Source organism: Equus asinus, chromosome X (genome assembly GCF_041296235.1).
Source record: "Equus asinus isolate D_3611 breed Donkey chromosome X, EquAss-T2T_v2, whole genome shotgun sequence".
Classification (NCBI taxonomy): domain Eukaryota; kingdom Metazoa; phylum Chordata; class Mammalia; order Perissodactyla; family Equidae; genus Equus; species Equus asinus.
In genome coordinates, this window is record NC_091820.1 from 56,081,110 (window position 1) to 56,099,025 (window position 17,916).

Genomic DNA, 17,916 nt, shown 5'->3' on the forward strand with positions numbered 1-17,916 from the left:
ACCATTCGCAACTCTGAGGCTGTAGAAAAACAGGCCGTGTAACTGATTTGGCCAGTTAGCAGTAGTTTATCCAGCCTGATTTAGGAAAAAGATGTGGTTCTTTCATAAATTACAATTACTCTATTTTTTTTAAAGCATCCTTCACTTCCCCTAACTCATACTCAGGAGAGTAGAGACAATTTTGATAGGACTATGCAGTCTATATTTCTTCATCATTTACTTATTTGGAAATACTCCAATTTATGAGGATTTAGAGAACAAGGGACAGATATATATATAATAGAATTCAACAAGTCTTCATTAGACAGACAGAGCACCGTGGTCTAATTCATAGAGACTAGAGTTAGATGGTAAAAGGCAGAACTGCATCTTTAATTATCCAAATAGATATCCTTTCAAAAGCAAAGAAGATTTTAGAAGGGTTACTAGGTTAGGGAGTTCTTAGGAAACATAAGTTTGTGCAAGAGAAAGAACACAGAAAAAAAGAGAACAGTTGTTACAAACAAACACAATAATTGATGATTGTACTTAAACATTTGTGAGGAGTGACATCGGCATCATGGCAGAGTAAGCTTTCCTAGTAATCTCCCCTCTCCACCACACAAGGAAAAAGACATTCACACTCCAACAGAGGACATCCAAACACAACAAAAAAGACGTCTGAGAGACCCATGCAGCCATATGACAGAAGGCAGAGAGGCTGGAGCCCCCCTCAGAGGAGGTGGAACGGGGTAAGAGAAAACTTCATTCCTTCCCCAAAAGACTGGGATCTGGGACTGCAGGCAGCCTCTGAGAGGGAAGGAAGAGGGGAAGGGATGTTTGTTCATGGGAACACCAAAGAGCTCCGAGGGCCATTGCAGCCTAGGAGAAAGACCCTACTGAGGTGAAAGCTAATGCGGGGGTGACCTCATCAAGCCAACACCCCAGGAGAGCAGATGAGGGCAGAGCAAGAAAGCCCCAAGAGCATGTAGAAGAAAGTGCCCCTCTTCCCCACCTGCCCAGTGCTAGCTCCAGTGCCTGAGATCTCAGAGGAACACAGAGGGCTCAGAACATGTGGCTCTTGATCACCACCCAGTGGCGAGAGGCAATAACTGCGACCAAATAAAACCATGATGTGCAAAAACAGAGCCATGTCCTCTAGCAGTATCAAAAATTATGTTAAATCTCCAGACCAGAGAGAAACTGACAAGTACCCAGAAATAAGTCCTGAGGACACAGAAATATGTAACCTAAATGACAGAGAATTGAAAATAGCTATCATCAAAAAACTCAACAAGTTAAAAGAGAATATAGAGAAACAATTGAACGAGTTCAGGAGCTATGTCACAAAAGAGATTGAGACTATAAAGAAGACTCAATCAGAAATATTGGAGATGAAAGACACAATGGAAGAGATAAAACAAAATATGGATTCCCTGAATGCTCAAGCAGAAATCATAGAGGAGCAAATCAGCATAATCCAGGATAGATATGTTGAAATGCTCCAGATAGAGGAGGAGAGAGAACTAAGACTAAAAAGAAACAAAGAAAATCTCTGAGAAATATCCAACTCAATTAGGAAATGCAACATAAGAATTATAGGTATTCAAGAGGAAGAAGAGAAGGAGAATGAAGCAGAAAGTTTGTTCAAAGAAATCATAGCAGAGAACTTCCCAAACCTAGGGAAGGGGATGGAAATCCATGTGGAAGAGCCTATCAGATCTCCTAAATATGTCAATGTAAAAAGACCTACTGCAAGGCATATAGTAGTGAAACTGGCAAAAGTGAATGACAAAGAAAGAATGCTAAGGGCAGCAAGGCAGAAGAAAATAACCTACAAAGGAACCCCTACCAGGCTTTCAGAAGATTTCTCTGCAGAAACCTTACAGGCTCGGAGAGACTGCAATGACATATTCAAATCATTGAAGGACAAAAACTTTCAGCCAAGAATACTCTATCCAGCAAAGATATCCTTCAGATATGATGGAGAAATAAAAACTTTCCCAGATATACAAAAGCTAAGGTAGTTCATAGCCACAAGGCACCCCCTACAAGAAATCCCAAAGAAGGCCCTCAAACATGAAAAAAAAGAGAGAAACTGGTCACAAAGCACAGAGTAAGGAGATAAATAGGTAGCCCAAATCAGAAAATTATAGCTAAATATCAGAACAGGTTAGCAAATACTCAAGAATGGCATTAAAGATACAGGGAAGGAAAATGCCAAAAACAAAGATAAGCTTGTCATTTTAATCACAAACTCACAACACAAGATGGAATACGATGTGAGAAAAACAACTTAGGAGGGGAGGAGGAAAGGGACTGAATTGGTTTAGTCTAAGGAAATAAGAGGTCATCAGAAAATGGACTATCTTATCTACGAGATTTTGAATACAAACCTCATGGTAACCACTAAACAAAAAAGCAGAACACAGACACAAATAATAAATAAGGAGAAAACAAACACAACGTAAAACACTACATAACTCAATTGGTAGACCAAAAAACACAGGAGGAGAAACAAGAAAATGCAGGAGAACCAGAAAAGAAGTGATAAAATGGCAGCATTAAGTCTCATATATTGATAATCACCCTAAACGTAAATGGATTAAATTCTCCAATAAAAAGATGCAGAGTGGTGAGATGGATTAGAGAACAAGACCCAACAATATGTTGCCTCCAGAAAACACATCTCAGCTCCAATGACAAACATGGGCTCAGAGTAAAGGGATGGAAGACGATATTCCAAGCTAATGGCAAACAAAAGAAAGCAGGTATTGCAATACTTAGACAAAGTAGACTTCAATATAAGACAGGTAAAGAGAGAAGAAGACAGGCAGTATATAATGATCAAAGGGACATTCCACCAAGAAGACATAACACTTATAAATATCTATGCACCCAACACAGGAGCACCAAAGTACGTAAAGCAACTATTAACAAATCTAAAAGAAGACATTAATAATAACACAATAATAGTAGGGGACCTCAACACTCCACTCACATCACTGGATAGATCATGGAGACAGAAAATCAACAAGGAAACAGGGGAATTAAATGAAAAGCTAGACCAGGTGGACTTAACAGACATATATAGAACACTCCATACAAAAACAGCAGAATACACATTCTTCTCAAGAGCGCATGGAACATTCTCAAGGGTACACCACATGTTTGGAAACAAGGCAAGCCTCAGTAAGTTTAAGAAAACTGAAATAACAACAAGCATATTTTCCAATCACAATGCCATGAAGCTGGAAATTAATTACAAGAAAAAAGCTGAGAAAGGGACAAAGATGTGGAGACTAAACAACAGGCTACTGAACAACCAATGGATCACTGAAGAAATTAAAGGAGAAATAAAAAAATATCTGGAGAAAAATGAAAATGAAAACATGCCGTACCAACTCATATGGAATGAAGCAAAAGCCATAGTAAGAGGGAAATTCATCGCAGTACAAGCTCACCTTAACAAATAAGAAAAATCCCAAATAAGCAATCTCAAACTACACCTAACTGAATTAGAAAAAGAAGAACAAAGCCTAAAGTCAGAAGAAGGAGAGAAATAATAAAAATCAGAATAATGCTATTGAAACAAAAAAGGCAATAGAATGGATCAATGAAACACAGAGCTGGTTCTTTGAGGAGATAAAGAAAATTGACAAACCCCTAGCCAGACTTACAAATAAAAAAAGAGAGAAAGCTCAGGTAAATAAAATTAGAAATGAAAGAGGAGAAATAACAATGGATACCACAGAGATACAATGGATTATAAGAGAATACTACAAAAAGCTATGTCAACAAAATGAACAATCTAGAGGAAATGGATAAATTCTTAGACTCTTACAAACTCCCAAAGCTGAACCAAGAAGAAATAGATAATCTGAATAGACCAATCACAAGTAAAGAGATGGAAACAGTAATCAAAAGCATCCCCAACAATAAAAGCCCAGGACCAAATGGCTTCCCTGGAGAATTCTACCAAACTTTCGGAGACGACTTAATACCTATCCTTCTCAAGCTATTCCAAAAAATTAGGGAAGATGGAACACTTCCTAACACATTCTATGAGGCCAACATCATTCTGACACCAAAGCCTGACAAGGACAACACACAAAAGGAAAACTACAGGCCAATATCACTGATGAACATAGATGCAAAAATCCTCAACAAAATATTGGCAACCCAAATACAGCAATACATCAAAAAGATCATACATCATGATCAAGTGGGATTTAAACCAGGGACACAGGGATGGTTCAACATCCCCAAATCAATCAGCGTGATACACCACATCAACCAACTGAGGAATAAAAACCACATGATCATCTCAATAGATGCAGAGAAAGCATTTGACAAGATCCAACAGCCATTTATGATACAAACTCAACAAAATGGGGATAGAAGGAAATTACCTCAACATAATAAAGGCCACATAAGACAAACCCACAGCCAACATCATACTCAATGGGCAAAAACTGAACACCAACCCTCTGAGAACAGGAACAAGACAAGGAGGCCCACTTTCACCACTCTTGTTCAACATAGTACTGGAGGTTTCAGCCAGAGCAATTAGGTAAGAGGTGGAATAAAAGGAATCCAAATAGGCAGTGAAGAAGTGAAACTCTTGCTGTTGGCACATGACATGATATACAGAAAACCCTAAAGAATCCATCAGAAAGCTATTAGAAATAAGTAACAACTACAGTAAAGTCGCAGGGTACAAAATCAACTTATAAAAATCAGTCGCATTTCCATACTCTAATAATGAACTTACAAAAAGAGAACTCAAACATACAATTCCATTTACAATTGCAACAAAAAGAATAAAGTATCTAGGAATAAATTTAACCAAGGAGGTGAAGGACTTATACAATGAAAACTATAAGACATTATTGAAAGAAATAGATAATGACATAAAGAGATGGAAAGAGATTCCATGCACATGGATTGGAAGAATAAACATAGTTAAAATGTCCATACTACCCAAGCAATCCATAGATTCAATGCAATCCCAATCAGAATCCCAATGACATTCTTCATGGAAATAGAGCAAATCCCAAAATCCATATTGGGCCACCAAAGACCCCGAATTGTTAAAGCCATCCTGAGAAAAAAGAACAAAGTTGGAGGCATCATAATCCCTGACTTCAATATGTATTACAAAGCCATAGTTATCAAAACAGCATGGTACTGGTACAAAAACAGGCACACAGATCAGTGGAAAAGAACTGACAGCCCAGAAGTAAAACCACACATCCATGGACAGCTAATCTTTGGCAAAGGTGCCAAGAACATAAAATGGAGAAAAAATAGTCTCTTCAATACATGGTGTTAGGAAAACTGGACAGCTACATGCAAAAGAATGAAAGTAGACCATTATCTCACACCATACACAAAAATAAACTCAAAATGGATCAAAGACTTGGACATAAGTCCTGAAACCATAAAACTCCTGGAAGATAATATAGGTAGTACACTCTTTGACAGCGAAATTAAAAGGATCTTTTCGAATACCATGTCTACTCGGACAAGGGAAACAAAAGAAAACATAAACAAGTTGGTGTTCCTCAGACTAAAGAGGTTCTGCAAGGCAAAAGAAACTAGGATCAAAACAAAAAGACAACCCACTAAGTGGAAGAAAATATTTGCAAATCATATATTCGACAAGGGGTTAATCTCCATAATATATAAGGAACTCACACAATTGAACTACAAAAAAACAAACAGCCTGATCAAAAAATGGACAGAGGATATCAACAGACATTTTTACAAAGAAGATATACAGAGGGCCAATAAACACATGAAAAGATGTTCAACATCACTAATCATCAGGGAAAGACAAATCAAAACTACACTAAGATACCACCTTAAACCTGTTAAAATGGCTATAATCACTAAGACTAAAAATAACAAATGTTGGAGAGGGTGTGGAGAGAAGGGAACCCTCATACATTGCTGGTGGGAATGCAAACTGGTGCAGCCACTATGGAAAACAGTTTGGAGATTCCTTAAAAAAATAAAAATAGAAATATCATATGACCCAGGTATCTCACTACTGGGTATCTACCGAAATAACTTGAAATCAACAATCCAAAGTAACATATGCACTCCTATGTTCACTGCAGCACTATTCACAAGAGCCAAGACATGGAAGTAATCCAAGTGCCCATTGACCGACAATTGGATAAAGAAGATGTGGTATATATTTACAATGGAATATTACTCAGGCACAAGAAAAGACAAAATCATCCCATTTGCAACAACATGGATGGACCTGGAGGGAATTATGCTAAGTGAAATAAGATAGACTGAGAAAGACAAACACATATGATTTCACTCATATTTGGAATATAAACAAACACAGGGACAAAGAAAACAGTTCAGGGGAAGGGTGTGGGGGGTGGGCACAGCGGTTGAAGGGGAGCACTCATGTGGTGATAGTCAAGAAATAATTTACAACTGAAATTTCACAATGATGTAAACTATTATGAACTCAGTAAAAAATAAGCAAAAAAACAAAAACAAAAAAAACCCAAAGACTTATATAGTGAAAAAAAAGAGCTTTCTGAGCTGAGAAAAAGATGAAACCAAACAAAAAAAAACATTTTGTGAAACTTACCTCACATCAATTTGATCTCTATTCACTGAGATATAAAATTTAACAAAGTCAGGACTACCAACTTAAAAAGGATAACTTTTAAAAAGTTAAAAGCACTATGTAAAAACAAGATGTTATTACTATTTTTTAGTAAAGCAAAGGACCCTATTGAGAATAAAATTACATTTAGCCGTACTTGGTAAGAAGCAAAATGGTTGTTTTTGGTTTTGCTCTGGGGCACACAGATTCTTTTCTCATCTTCTTTTACAATGAAAAGATTCCTAAAATGAGGCCCCTTTAGTCCTCAAGGACAAGGACTTTGTCTTCTTTATCCCCAGTACCCAGCAGAGAGCTTGGTACTCAAATGTTTGTTGAACTCAACAAGGGATGAGAAAGGAAGGGAAATATGTTGGTAGAGATCTGGTGAGAGTTGTTCCAGATCTGAAGGATCATATGAAAGGAGAGATTAACAGAAGGAAGAAAATAAACAGCAAGATGAATTTTACACCAATTAGAAAGAAGCGAAGCTGGCAAGTATGGGAAACTGGCAAGTTTTCTTCATTTGGATAAGAGGAAAAAAGCAGAGAGATCTAGATCTTAAAATCATGCAAATGACTGTGGTCCAATTTGGAGAGAATTTTCTTAGCCTGAAAGAAGGAAGGCAAAGAACTAAAGACAGCCAAAACTCTGGTGTTTGGGAGACTGAGATGTTGATGTTGGTATCTTCTAAAAGGGGTAAGGTTTAAGACACCGAGAGTGGAATTCAGGCAAGGGTAGGAATTTTGCCTTCTTATTAAAATTGAGTTGATAAAATATTTAAGGATGTGGGCCAAAGAAAGCAAATGCAATTGAGTGAAGAAAAACAAGCCAAGTAAATAATTTCAGATGGCTATCAAAGCTGTGGAAGTAGGTGAGTTCTTCCTTAGAAAATGTGTGAAAGGAAACAAAAATAGAGAAAATACTCCTATGGACTACGTATGGTAACAGGGAGACGATGGAGATAAGGAATATTTAAAAACAGATTCGGAAAGAGCGGTCCATGGGCAGGGGCATTTTAAAAGAAGAGATATTTAATCTTTTTAAAAGAAGAGGCCAAGCAAAATGTAACATTTCCTTAGGAAGGAATTAGCTATTATAAGTCTTTGAAATCAAGATGCGGCTGGAATGGAGGGAAAGGATTCTCTAAAGAGAATCAAAAAGAACTGCATCGGGGAAGGCAAACATACCAAATAACATGGTGAACTCTTGTGTTTTCTTTGAAGATGGCACATTACCTGTTGAAAAGTTGTTGAAGCTTTTCTCCCTTGCTCTAGATCAACTGCAGCTGCCATAAGTAAACATGTTTTCTGTGCAATCAGAATGACTTGATCAGAAGGACAAAACTGGGACAGCTGATAAGAAATAACCAAAATATCACTGAATAGTGAGAATTCTGCCAGGTGAACATAAACAATCAGAATGAAAATCAGCAACATCCTGCCTGAATGAGAAGATTCAGCTGGAAAAGCACATCTCACTTTAAAAATGACATAGAGTAGAACATTGATTTACGGTTTTAATTTTATATTACTTCATTGTTTTTTAGCACCTTTCCAGAGATAAAAAGCTTCATTTTGTCACAATTCTTGTATCTTTCTCAGTGACAAGTACTGTCATTTGGCCCTGTATTTCTATCCAGTGATTTACTTCTTGGTTTATGTTGTAATTTCTAAGTGATTTTTCCTTAGCAAACAGATTTCTTCTTTGCACTGAATACAGCTGAAATTAGTATATATATATTGTCATGGTTGAAAGAAACAATGTCAAAGTTTGACAGACATTACACATAACCTCATCATTAAACTTTGTCCTCTAGCTTTAGAAAAAAAACTCCAAGCTTTGTACTACAATAAAACTCTAGGCCGCTTGGGATTCTTACATGGAATCTTACTAGAGCTATCACAAATGTCAAAAACAAAACTAATTTATTTCACCTAATTAAAATGGCAATTATACCTGAACTGTCAAAGACTATTTCTTTCTTTCTTTCTTTTCTCTTTTTTTTTTTTGAGGAAGATTAGCCCTGAGCTAACATCTGCCACCAATCCTCCTCTTTTTGCTGAGGAAGACTGGCCCTGAGCTAACATCGGTGCCCATCTTCCTCTATTTTATATGTGGAATGCCTGCCAGAGCGTGGCTTGATAAACGGTGCATAGGTCTGCGCCCAGGATCCGGACCTGCAAACCCCAGGCCGCCGAAGCCGAGTGAGTGAACTTAACTGCTAAGCCACCAGGCCAGCCCCTCAAAGACTATTTCTTAATCTCTCAAAATGTTTAGTGGTCATAATCATCACCATCATTGAATTAATAGCATTTCAAGACACCCAATCTCTCTAGGTCTCAGGTTATTCATATATAAAATGAGGGAGCTGTGTTAGATTGTCTCTGTACTTCTTTCCAGTTCTAAAACTCTCAACATTTAATCTATTTCAACACATCATACTGTGTACTCCTGAATGTGTATGATGGATATTCTTTCGCCCCTCTCCTTTTATTTTCTCATCAATACTTGTTCTCTTTCTGTCATTTAACCTCTACCTTGGAGGCTAATGACTATTTTAAAATGCTTATAATTACAAAATAAGCTCACAAATCCTTACACGCCGAACCTGCTCAAGGAAAAATTATAAAGTAGGACCAAGATTCTTAGCATCATTTTCACTCCTTGTTGTCCCTAGATACCTATTCTATATTCCTATTGACCTATACCCAAAAGCCTTCCTAATGTTTTAGTAATTGACAACTTCTTAGTGTATTCTCCTCCTAAAGATAGTTATAGCCAGCCCTGGTGGTCTAGTGGTCGAGATTTAGTGCTCTCACTGCTGCGGGCTGGGTTCATTTCCAAGTCAGGAAACCACACCACCCATCTGTCGGTTGTCATACCGTGGTGGCTGTGTGTTGCTGTGATACTGAGAGCTATGCTACCAGTATTTCAAATACTGGCAGGGTCACCCATGGTGGACAGGTTTTAGCAGAGCTTCCAGACCAAGAAAGACTAGGAAGAAGGACCTGGCCACCCACTTCCAAATACATTGGCCATGAAAACCCTGTGAATAGCAGTGGAACATTGTCTGATATAGTGCCGGAAGGTGAGAGGATAACACAAAAAGACCTGGCAGGGTTCCACTCTGCTGTACTCAGGCTCACTAGAGGTCAGAATTAACTCAATGGCACTGATGATAAAGATAGTTATATTTTAATATAGGACTCTGAGAGACTAAACCTTCAAAGGCAAAGCAATAAGTTTTTTAAGGTAGAACTTTGGGCTTCATGATGGTTGTTTCTGATATTTTGGTATGGGGAGACCTGCCTCATGTTCTCATGTTATACCTTATAGAGATCAAATTCTCCTTAGGTCATTCCTGCTTAGACATATATTAAAAGTTCTTAGATTAAAAGCTAATCCCACTCTATATTTAGCCCATGACCATAGCCATAGTGGTCATATCCTTGCTGTGGTTCACACACGAGATACTTATTAGAAGATATTTACCTTATAAGAAAGCATGAAAAACTCTCTCATTGTCACTGGGTCTTTGTCACATTGCACAGCCAAGTTCCAAGCTGAAATAATATAATATAATTATGCAAATCTACTGTTTAATCTGTACCATTATAATCTCCACTACCTATGTCTTTAATATTAATATACTAATGAGGTATTTCTCAGGGGTTAAAAAAGCTAACTTTAGGTTTTTAGAGAAATTTTTTCCAGGTAAATTTAGATACCTCTATCACTTCCAATCTTTAATTCTAGGCTAATGACCAAAGGAGGTAGTGCTGAATTTTATTTTAAAAATTGGGGACATACAATAAATTCTTGGTTGGCACAAATCCAGCTAAAAAATGAGGATCGCCAAGGAGCTCACCAACTGTAAATGGTGAAAGAAATTTAAAATTCAGCAAAGAACAGGGTACATTAGAATCAAGGTTGAAGAAAATTGCTGGAAAGATTCACATCTTCCATAGAGCAGTGGAAGCCTCTATTAGGCAACATTCAGCATGATTTTCACCTTGGAAAATCAAAATTAAAATTCAGTAGAAGAAGTACTAGAAAACAAGTTTTCAAACTTCCAAAAGATCAAAGTCATTAAATCTTTCTATAGTGTAAATGTTTATTTTCCATTATTTGCATAAATTTCTTAGAAGCCAGATTGCTGTATTTATTCCCTTTTCTCTTAGATTAGAGCCTCAGTAAACCTCACAAAGTAGAAAAAGGTCCATGTAGAACCAGTCCACTTGGTGACATGGCTGCTTAATTGCTCTTATTACTGTAGTAACTGCCTCCACCAATTTTTTAAATGTTTCTATTGAAATAGAACCTACATAAAATAAATTACACAACTCATAATTGTACAGCTCGATGAATTTTCAGAGTGAATATATCCATGTAACCAATCTGGATCAAGAAAGATCTTGATCACTACCAGAAACCCAGAAGTAACTCCATCAACCCTCTTCAAGTCCAACCCCTAGGAGAGGGTAACCACTATCCTGAGTTCCAACATCATAAATTAGTTTTGCCTGTTGTTTTTTTACTATATATAAATGGAATCATGCAGTATATACTCAATGTCTGACTTCTTTTGCTCAACATTATGTGTGTGAGATTCATCTATATTGTTGCGTGTAGTTTTTCTTTTTCTTTTTTTTTTTTGAGGAAGATTAGCCCTGAGCTAACATCTGCTGCCAATCCTCCTCTTTTTGCTGAGGAAGACTGGCCCTGAGCTAACATCCACGCCTATCTTCCTCTATTTTATATGTGGGATGCCTACCACTGCATAGCTTGTCAAGCAGTGCCATGTCTGCACCCAGGATCCGAACCAGCGAACCCCGGGCCGCCAAAGCAGAACGTGCGCACTTAACCACTGCGCCACCTGGCCAGCCCTCATATAGTTTATTTTTGATGAATCACATTTAGAAATAAATTGGACATTCTAGACCAAGTTTAGGAGCATAACCTTGGGGACCTGCAGTTATAATTCATGATTTTACTCTTAGAGTCATTTCTATAGAAAAGGAAGAAAACTAATGTTTATTGAGTACCTACTACATCCAAGGTACATACACTGTTTCATTTAAAACCTTTAATAATCCTACGAAGTATGTATAATTATTCTCATTTTATAAATAATGAAACTGAGATTAAGCAAGTTATCCTTGTACCCATAGCTACAAACGAAAGAGTCAGAACTTGAATCCACATTTGTCTGATTCTACTACCCCACAATGTTTCCCATGCTACAGAATTTCCTTTTACCTATTTTTCGAAACCAATGAGCTTCATTAGTCCTTGAGTCTGAAGTTGAGGCTTTTCCATCAAAAAACTGAGCAAGTTTCAGGAGTGCTGCATCAAACAGGAAAATATGATATTGAGGTCTTTTACTTCATACTCTAGCAAAATTGTTAATCCTGCTTTAAAAACAGTCAAACATGAGTTTGAATTTAGAAAGTTCTTTTTTTTGTGTTTGTGCATGAATGCATACCAAAAGTAATTAAAATGACAAAAAAGCATTACCAAGCTCCAAGAAGCTGGTTAACTCAAATTTTGGGGGACAAGCACGTCTTTGGAGAGATTTATAATTTTAATTAAAGCAATCATTCAACACCTGAGGTAGAAAGATATGATTTACGTGTAAGGAAATAAAGAATAGGAACAATCATTAAAAAGACTGAAATGGAGATTGAGAATTGGAAAAGTGCCTATCTATAGGCTGACATAATATTTACTGAGCTCCTACAGCAAGCACAGTACAGAACCAGAACATGCTGTCATCATCAGAAAGCATATATTACATACCCACATGCCTTTCTGAGAGATAAGAATGCCAACCAGCAAAGTTTTTCTCTTTTGAGAACCTTTGGTTTCTAAACCACTTTGCTACATTTAACACATTGTTGACAGGTATTTGAAGTATAAAATTGAACTACCACAATAAATGGAATAGAATTTCTAAGATCTGAACTTTCTGGTGTATTTCGGACATAAGGAAATAGATGCATGGACAGTGGTAATTGGAAGACCTGTTAGGCAAAAGGGACACCAGGTAAGAAAGCATGGAGTTGGAAAAAGGGATGCAATGTAGCTAGGAGCTTAGCTTGAATGAAATGGACAGGGAGGAATTATTAGTAGATAGGGGAGATGATCCAGACTTGGGTAGATAGGAGGACAGCTTCAAAATTACAGAGTAAACAATCTGAATTTGATTCAGAGGACATGAAAATTAGCAGGGTTCAGAAAATTTTCATTTGTCTTGATTCTTTTTCATCTGTTCAATTCCTAGGTTAGGAGCAAGTGGCAAGAAGGAATGGGGGCAGGGCGGGAAATGTCTTTAAAACAAATTGGAATAAAATCAGAACTGAAATTACATTTGGAGATTAGTCCTGTTGATGACAAACTTTTCCCTGCCTGTGAATAGAGAAACCAAGGTAGACTGCTGTGGCAAACATTAATCAAAGCACGACATTTAACTCAAACATGAAGTTTGAGTTAATGTGCTCAGTGTACCTGGAGAATTTAATAGAGGATAGAGGCAAGATAAAGGACTGAAAATAACCAAGGAGATATTTACCTATATTCAAGCAAGTCAAGAGTCTATCCATTTCTTTTTTTCTAAAAAATAAAGAAAAGAGTGTTTTCCTACTGTTCCAAAGCTTTACCATAGAAAAGTACCAAAAGGAGACACTATTTGTGCCTGAGAGCTGTGCAAAGAAAATGCAAAATTGTGAAGTTTGTTGTTCAAGGCCCCAACTTATCATTTCAACACCATTTTCCCCCACTACAGGATACTGTGCCTCATTCCCAGTGCTGATATTTTTTCTCTTTTCTTCTTCTACACCTACTCCCAACAAAGGATTTAAATGACTGATAAGGTTTTTTATCACAGGGTCATAGAATTTGAGAGCAGGTAGTAATCTCTATGATTTTCAAGCTTTTTTTTTTTTTTTGAAGAGGGGGAATTGGAACCTTTGTCTCAAATAAAATTTTATAGAAGTCTAATATACAAGAAAAGATAAAAGTGTAGCTGCTTGGGTTGAACCAGTGGTAGGTGGAGGCCTAGAGTCTCACCTTCCTGGAAGTCCCTGAGGTAGTGCCACAGAATTTCCAAGGTTCTGAGGAACATAGTCTAAAAATCACTTATCCAGTCCAGACCCTTCATTTTACAGATGAGAAAACAGACCAGAAAATGGGGGATGATTTGTCCAATGTCAGGCAATTAATGACAATGTCCTGACTATTACCCAGGTCTCTTGACCCTTTGTCAAGCTTCTTTAAGGGGTAATATAAATTTTAACAGAGGAAAAACATCTCATTTTGCCTAAACAAAGGAACAAATTTTTTAAAAATTTAGCATATGAGTTGTTAATACTTACATAGATACTGATAGTTGAAAATCATAGGACTTTTAGAAGAGAAAGGAACTTTAGAAATTATCCAGTCCAGCTTTCTTTATTTAACAGATGAGGAAAATAAAGCTTAGAAGTGTTAAATAAGTTGTCACTGCCTAAAGTAAACCGGAAGTTAGTGAAATAGCTGAAATTAGAATTCAATTCTCTGACTCTTCCCATTGAATGAGGCTTTTTTTTTTTTTTTTTTACAAGTTAGTCTAATCTATTTGTTAAATCAGGTCCTGGCCTCTACCTGAAAACACTGCTAGCAGAAGTTCTGTTACTATATTTACTTGAAAACAATAAAGGTATGTTTTAAAAATATTCTGTAATTTGTTTATCAATAATTCAAACAGGATCCCTTCCCTTTTCCCTGTCTCTAAACTGGTTTTAATGAATAGGATTTGACTGTATGCCACAATTATGTGGAATATAAAGCACCTTACAAGACCAGTGCTAAAGATCTTCTTGTAAAGAACTGATATTCAGTCATTTAAATAAGTTGAGTGGCTATTATGTGTCAGATACTGTCCCTAGGTTCCAGAGATACAAAGATAAACACAAACAGTCCTGGCCCTCAAGGAGCTCTCTATCAAGGTTTAATATCTGAGTTTCCTTTTTTTTTTTGTGAGGAAGATTGGCCCTGAGCTAAAATCTGTGCCAATCTTCCCCTATTTTAATGTGGGATGCCACACAGCATGGTTTGACCAGTGGTGCTAGGTCTGCACCCAGGATCTGAACCTGTGAACCCAGGGCCACCGAAGCAGAGTGTGCGAACTTAACCACTACACCATCGGGCTGGCCCCTCTGAGCTTCCTTTTTTATTTTTAAATTTGTTATTGTGGAAAACTCCAAAGATGTTTATATGTTAACAGATGAATGAATCCCTATGAACCCATCAACCAGCTTCAGTAATTATTAACTCATCATCGATCTTATTTTAATGATACCTCCACCCACTCCTTCCCCTCCCATATTATCTTGAAGTAAATTCCAGACATCACATCATTTCATCCATAAATATTTTAGAATGTGTCTCTAAGACATAAGGATTCTTTTTTTAATTTAAAAAAAATTTTTAAGCTGTTTTTTTCCTGCTTTTTTTCTCCCCAAATCCCCCCAGTACATAGTTGCATATTTTAGTTGTGGGTCCTTCTAGCTGTGGCATGTGGGATGCTGCCTCAGCATGGCCTGATGAGCGGTGCCATGTCTGCGCCCAGGATCCAAACCGGCGAAACCCTGGGCGGCCGAAGCACAGTGCACGAACTTAACCACTCAGCCATGGGGACAGCCCAAGGATTCTTTTTTTAAAACAACCACATTACCATTATAGGCTTAAAAATTAATAATTTCTTAATATCATCAAATATTTGGTCATTATTCAAAATTTCCAATTGTCTCAATATCTTTTGTTTGTTTGAGTTCTCTTCTAGTGGATTCTTACAGCCTGTAAAGAAGAGGCAAAAATTATCATATATGCTTGGGTATAATTTGCACTATGAAAAAAAGTTATGTCATCAATCCAATATTATCTCCATCACAGTTACTTCCCAAATAAATTAGCTGAAAAAATATATTGTCTCCAGGTACAAATACATAAAGCAAAAGTAAAGTAGAGAGACACTATTACAGGGCTTTTGTCCAAGTAGAGAATGTAGAGATGGGTGATATTTCTCTGAAAGTTATCCCTAATCAAGACCTTGAATGGAGTTTTCTTTCAAATCATTAAAAGGTAGTGAATTTTGTGAATGAAAAATTGGTGACCCAATTCTTCCATGATTGTTAAGTTCTTGATATCTTATGCCATAGAAAACGCAAACAGAAAGATATTTGAATACTCCCAGCTAAGCTGATGAAGAATCAGAATCAACAAGCCAACCAGGTTATATGTTTCTGTGGGAAAGTAAGAGATATGTCTATATTTAAGTCTCCTGTTAAGAAAGAGGGAAACAGATGCAATATCACAATGAAATCATAGCTAACATGATTGAGGGCCTAGTAAGGGCCTGGCACTCTTCTTCTAAGTGTTTTACACATACTTACTCATGGGATCATCACAGCAACCCCATAATGTAGGTACTACTATCATTCTCTTTTTACAGATGGGGAAACAGAAGCCCAGGTTCCACATCTAATAAGTGGCAGAGCCAGGATATGAACCCAGGAAGACTGGCCCCAGAGCTTATATTGATCTTATCCATCACTCAATATCAGGTTTATATCGAAATTAACTATAATTTTTCTAATGGTTACACATCATTTCTGTTGAAATAACTTACTTGTTTTCAGATTCTGGCATTTGAGAAACTTTTGGAAGAACAAGACGAAACAAACACCTGCATGATAAAGTAATATAAAAAGTGATGCTTAGGAAAAAACATGTGAAAGAATTTATACCAAGTTATTAACCTTGATTACCTCAGGAGTCAGAAGTGTGAAAAGAGAGAGTAAGGAGGAAATTTTATTTTATTTAAAGATCTTTGTATTGTTTTAATGATTGCAATGAAAACATACCAATTTTGTAATTTTGGAAGTGTAATTTAATAAAATAATTTTAAAACGAAAGTGTTGCTTATGACAAATTCTTAAATAGTTACACAGTTTATATCATCGCCCCAAATCACCTGCTATAACATCAGGTATGATGTACAAGTCTTTATATTTTTCTTTCTGTAAAGGAACCTGGAATTGCCTTTTGGGCTCCATATAAAGTAGGATGACGATTTTTTGAAGGGATCTGGCAGTATAATGACAAACTGACAAAATAAGGTAGTTTGTAAAGTGTAAAACCCTAAAAATCTTTAAAAATACCATCTATCCTGAATGATTTTAGCTATCTATCTGACCGAAGGCATGCAAGTGTCTCAAGACTCCTTCTGATACTTTTATTTCTGTGACTCTATTTCCCTTTGAAGTGTGGCCTCAAGTGTAGTTGATCAACAGGGGAACCACTATAGAACCCTCTGGTTTCCAATTTTTCCCACTGGCATATTCTCAGTCACATCATTAGGAGCTATCATATCCTAACCTCACACTCCTCTGCCACACTATTGTATATAAAAGTTCCCTTTTGATAAACCATTTTTCTTCATAAAAAAAGAGAAGGGTGAAGATCAGGTTCAAATGATCTTTTTTTACTTTAAGCATCCCTATCAAATTTCCAATGGCATTTTTTTCACAGAAATAGAAAGAAAATCCTAAAATTCATATGGAACCACAAAAAACCCCGATAGCCAAAGCAATCTAGAGAAAGAAAAACAAAGCTGTAGACATCACATTTGTGATTTCGAACTATACTACAAAGCTACAGTAATCAAAAAAGCATGGTATTGGCATAAAAATGGTCACATAGACCAAAGGAATGGAATAGAGACCCCAGAAATAAACCCATGTATATATGGCCAACTAATACTTGACAGGGGAACCAAGTATATTCAATGGGGGAAAGACAGTCTTTTCAATAAATGGCGCTGGGAAAACTGGGTATTGACATACAAAAGGATGAAATTGGACCCCTATCTTATACTACTCATAAAAATTAACTTGAAATGGATTAAAGAGTTAAATGTAAGACCTGAAACCATAAAACTCCTAGAAGAAAACACAGGGGAAATCTCCTTGACAATGATTTTTTTGGACATGACACCCAAATCACAAACAACAAAAGGAAAAATAAACAAGTGGGACCACATCAAACTAAAAAGCTTCTGCACAGCAAAGGAAACTATCAACAAAATGAAAAGGCAACCTATACAATGGGAGAAAATATTTACAAACCATATATCTGATAAGGGGCTAATATCCAAAATATATAAGGAACTCAACAGCAAATGACCAAATAATCTGATTAAAAAATGGACAGAGAACTTGAATAGACATTTTTCCAAAGAAGACATACAAATGGTCAACAAG

At 36.7% G+C, this 17,916-nt stretch overlaps 1 protein-coding gene across 1 annotated transcript in view; it reads right to left on the reverse strand.

The window, feature by feature from the left end:
• Positions 1-17,916, reverse strand: part of TEX11 (testis expressed 11) — a 371,261-nt gene that overhangs the window by 70,713 nt on the left and 282,632 nt on the right. The window contains exons 20-24 of the mRNA XM_044764084.2: positions 16,284-16,340; positions 13,188-13,228; positions 11,876-11,962; positions 10,109-10,179; positions 7,852-7,968 (exon numbers count right to left, since the gene is read on the reverse strand). Coding sequence (XP_044620019.1) covers positions 7,852-7,968; positions 10,109-10,179; positions 11,876-11,962; positions 13,188-13,228; positions 16,284-16,340 — 373 coding nt within the window. The remainder of the gene's footprint in view (positions 1-7,851; positions 7,969-10,108; positions 10,180-11,875; positions 11,963-13,187; positions 13,229-16,283; positions 16,341-17,916) is intronic.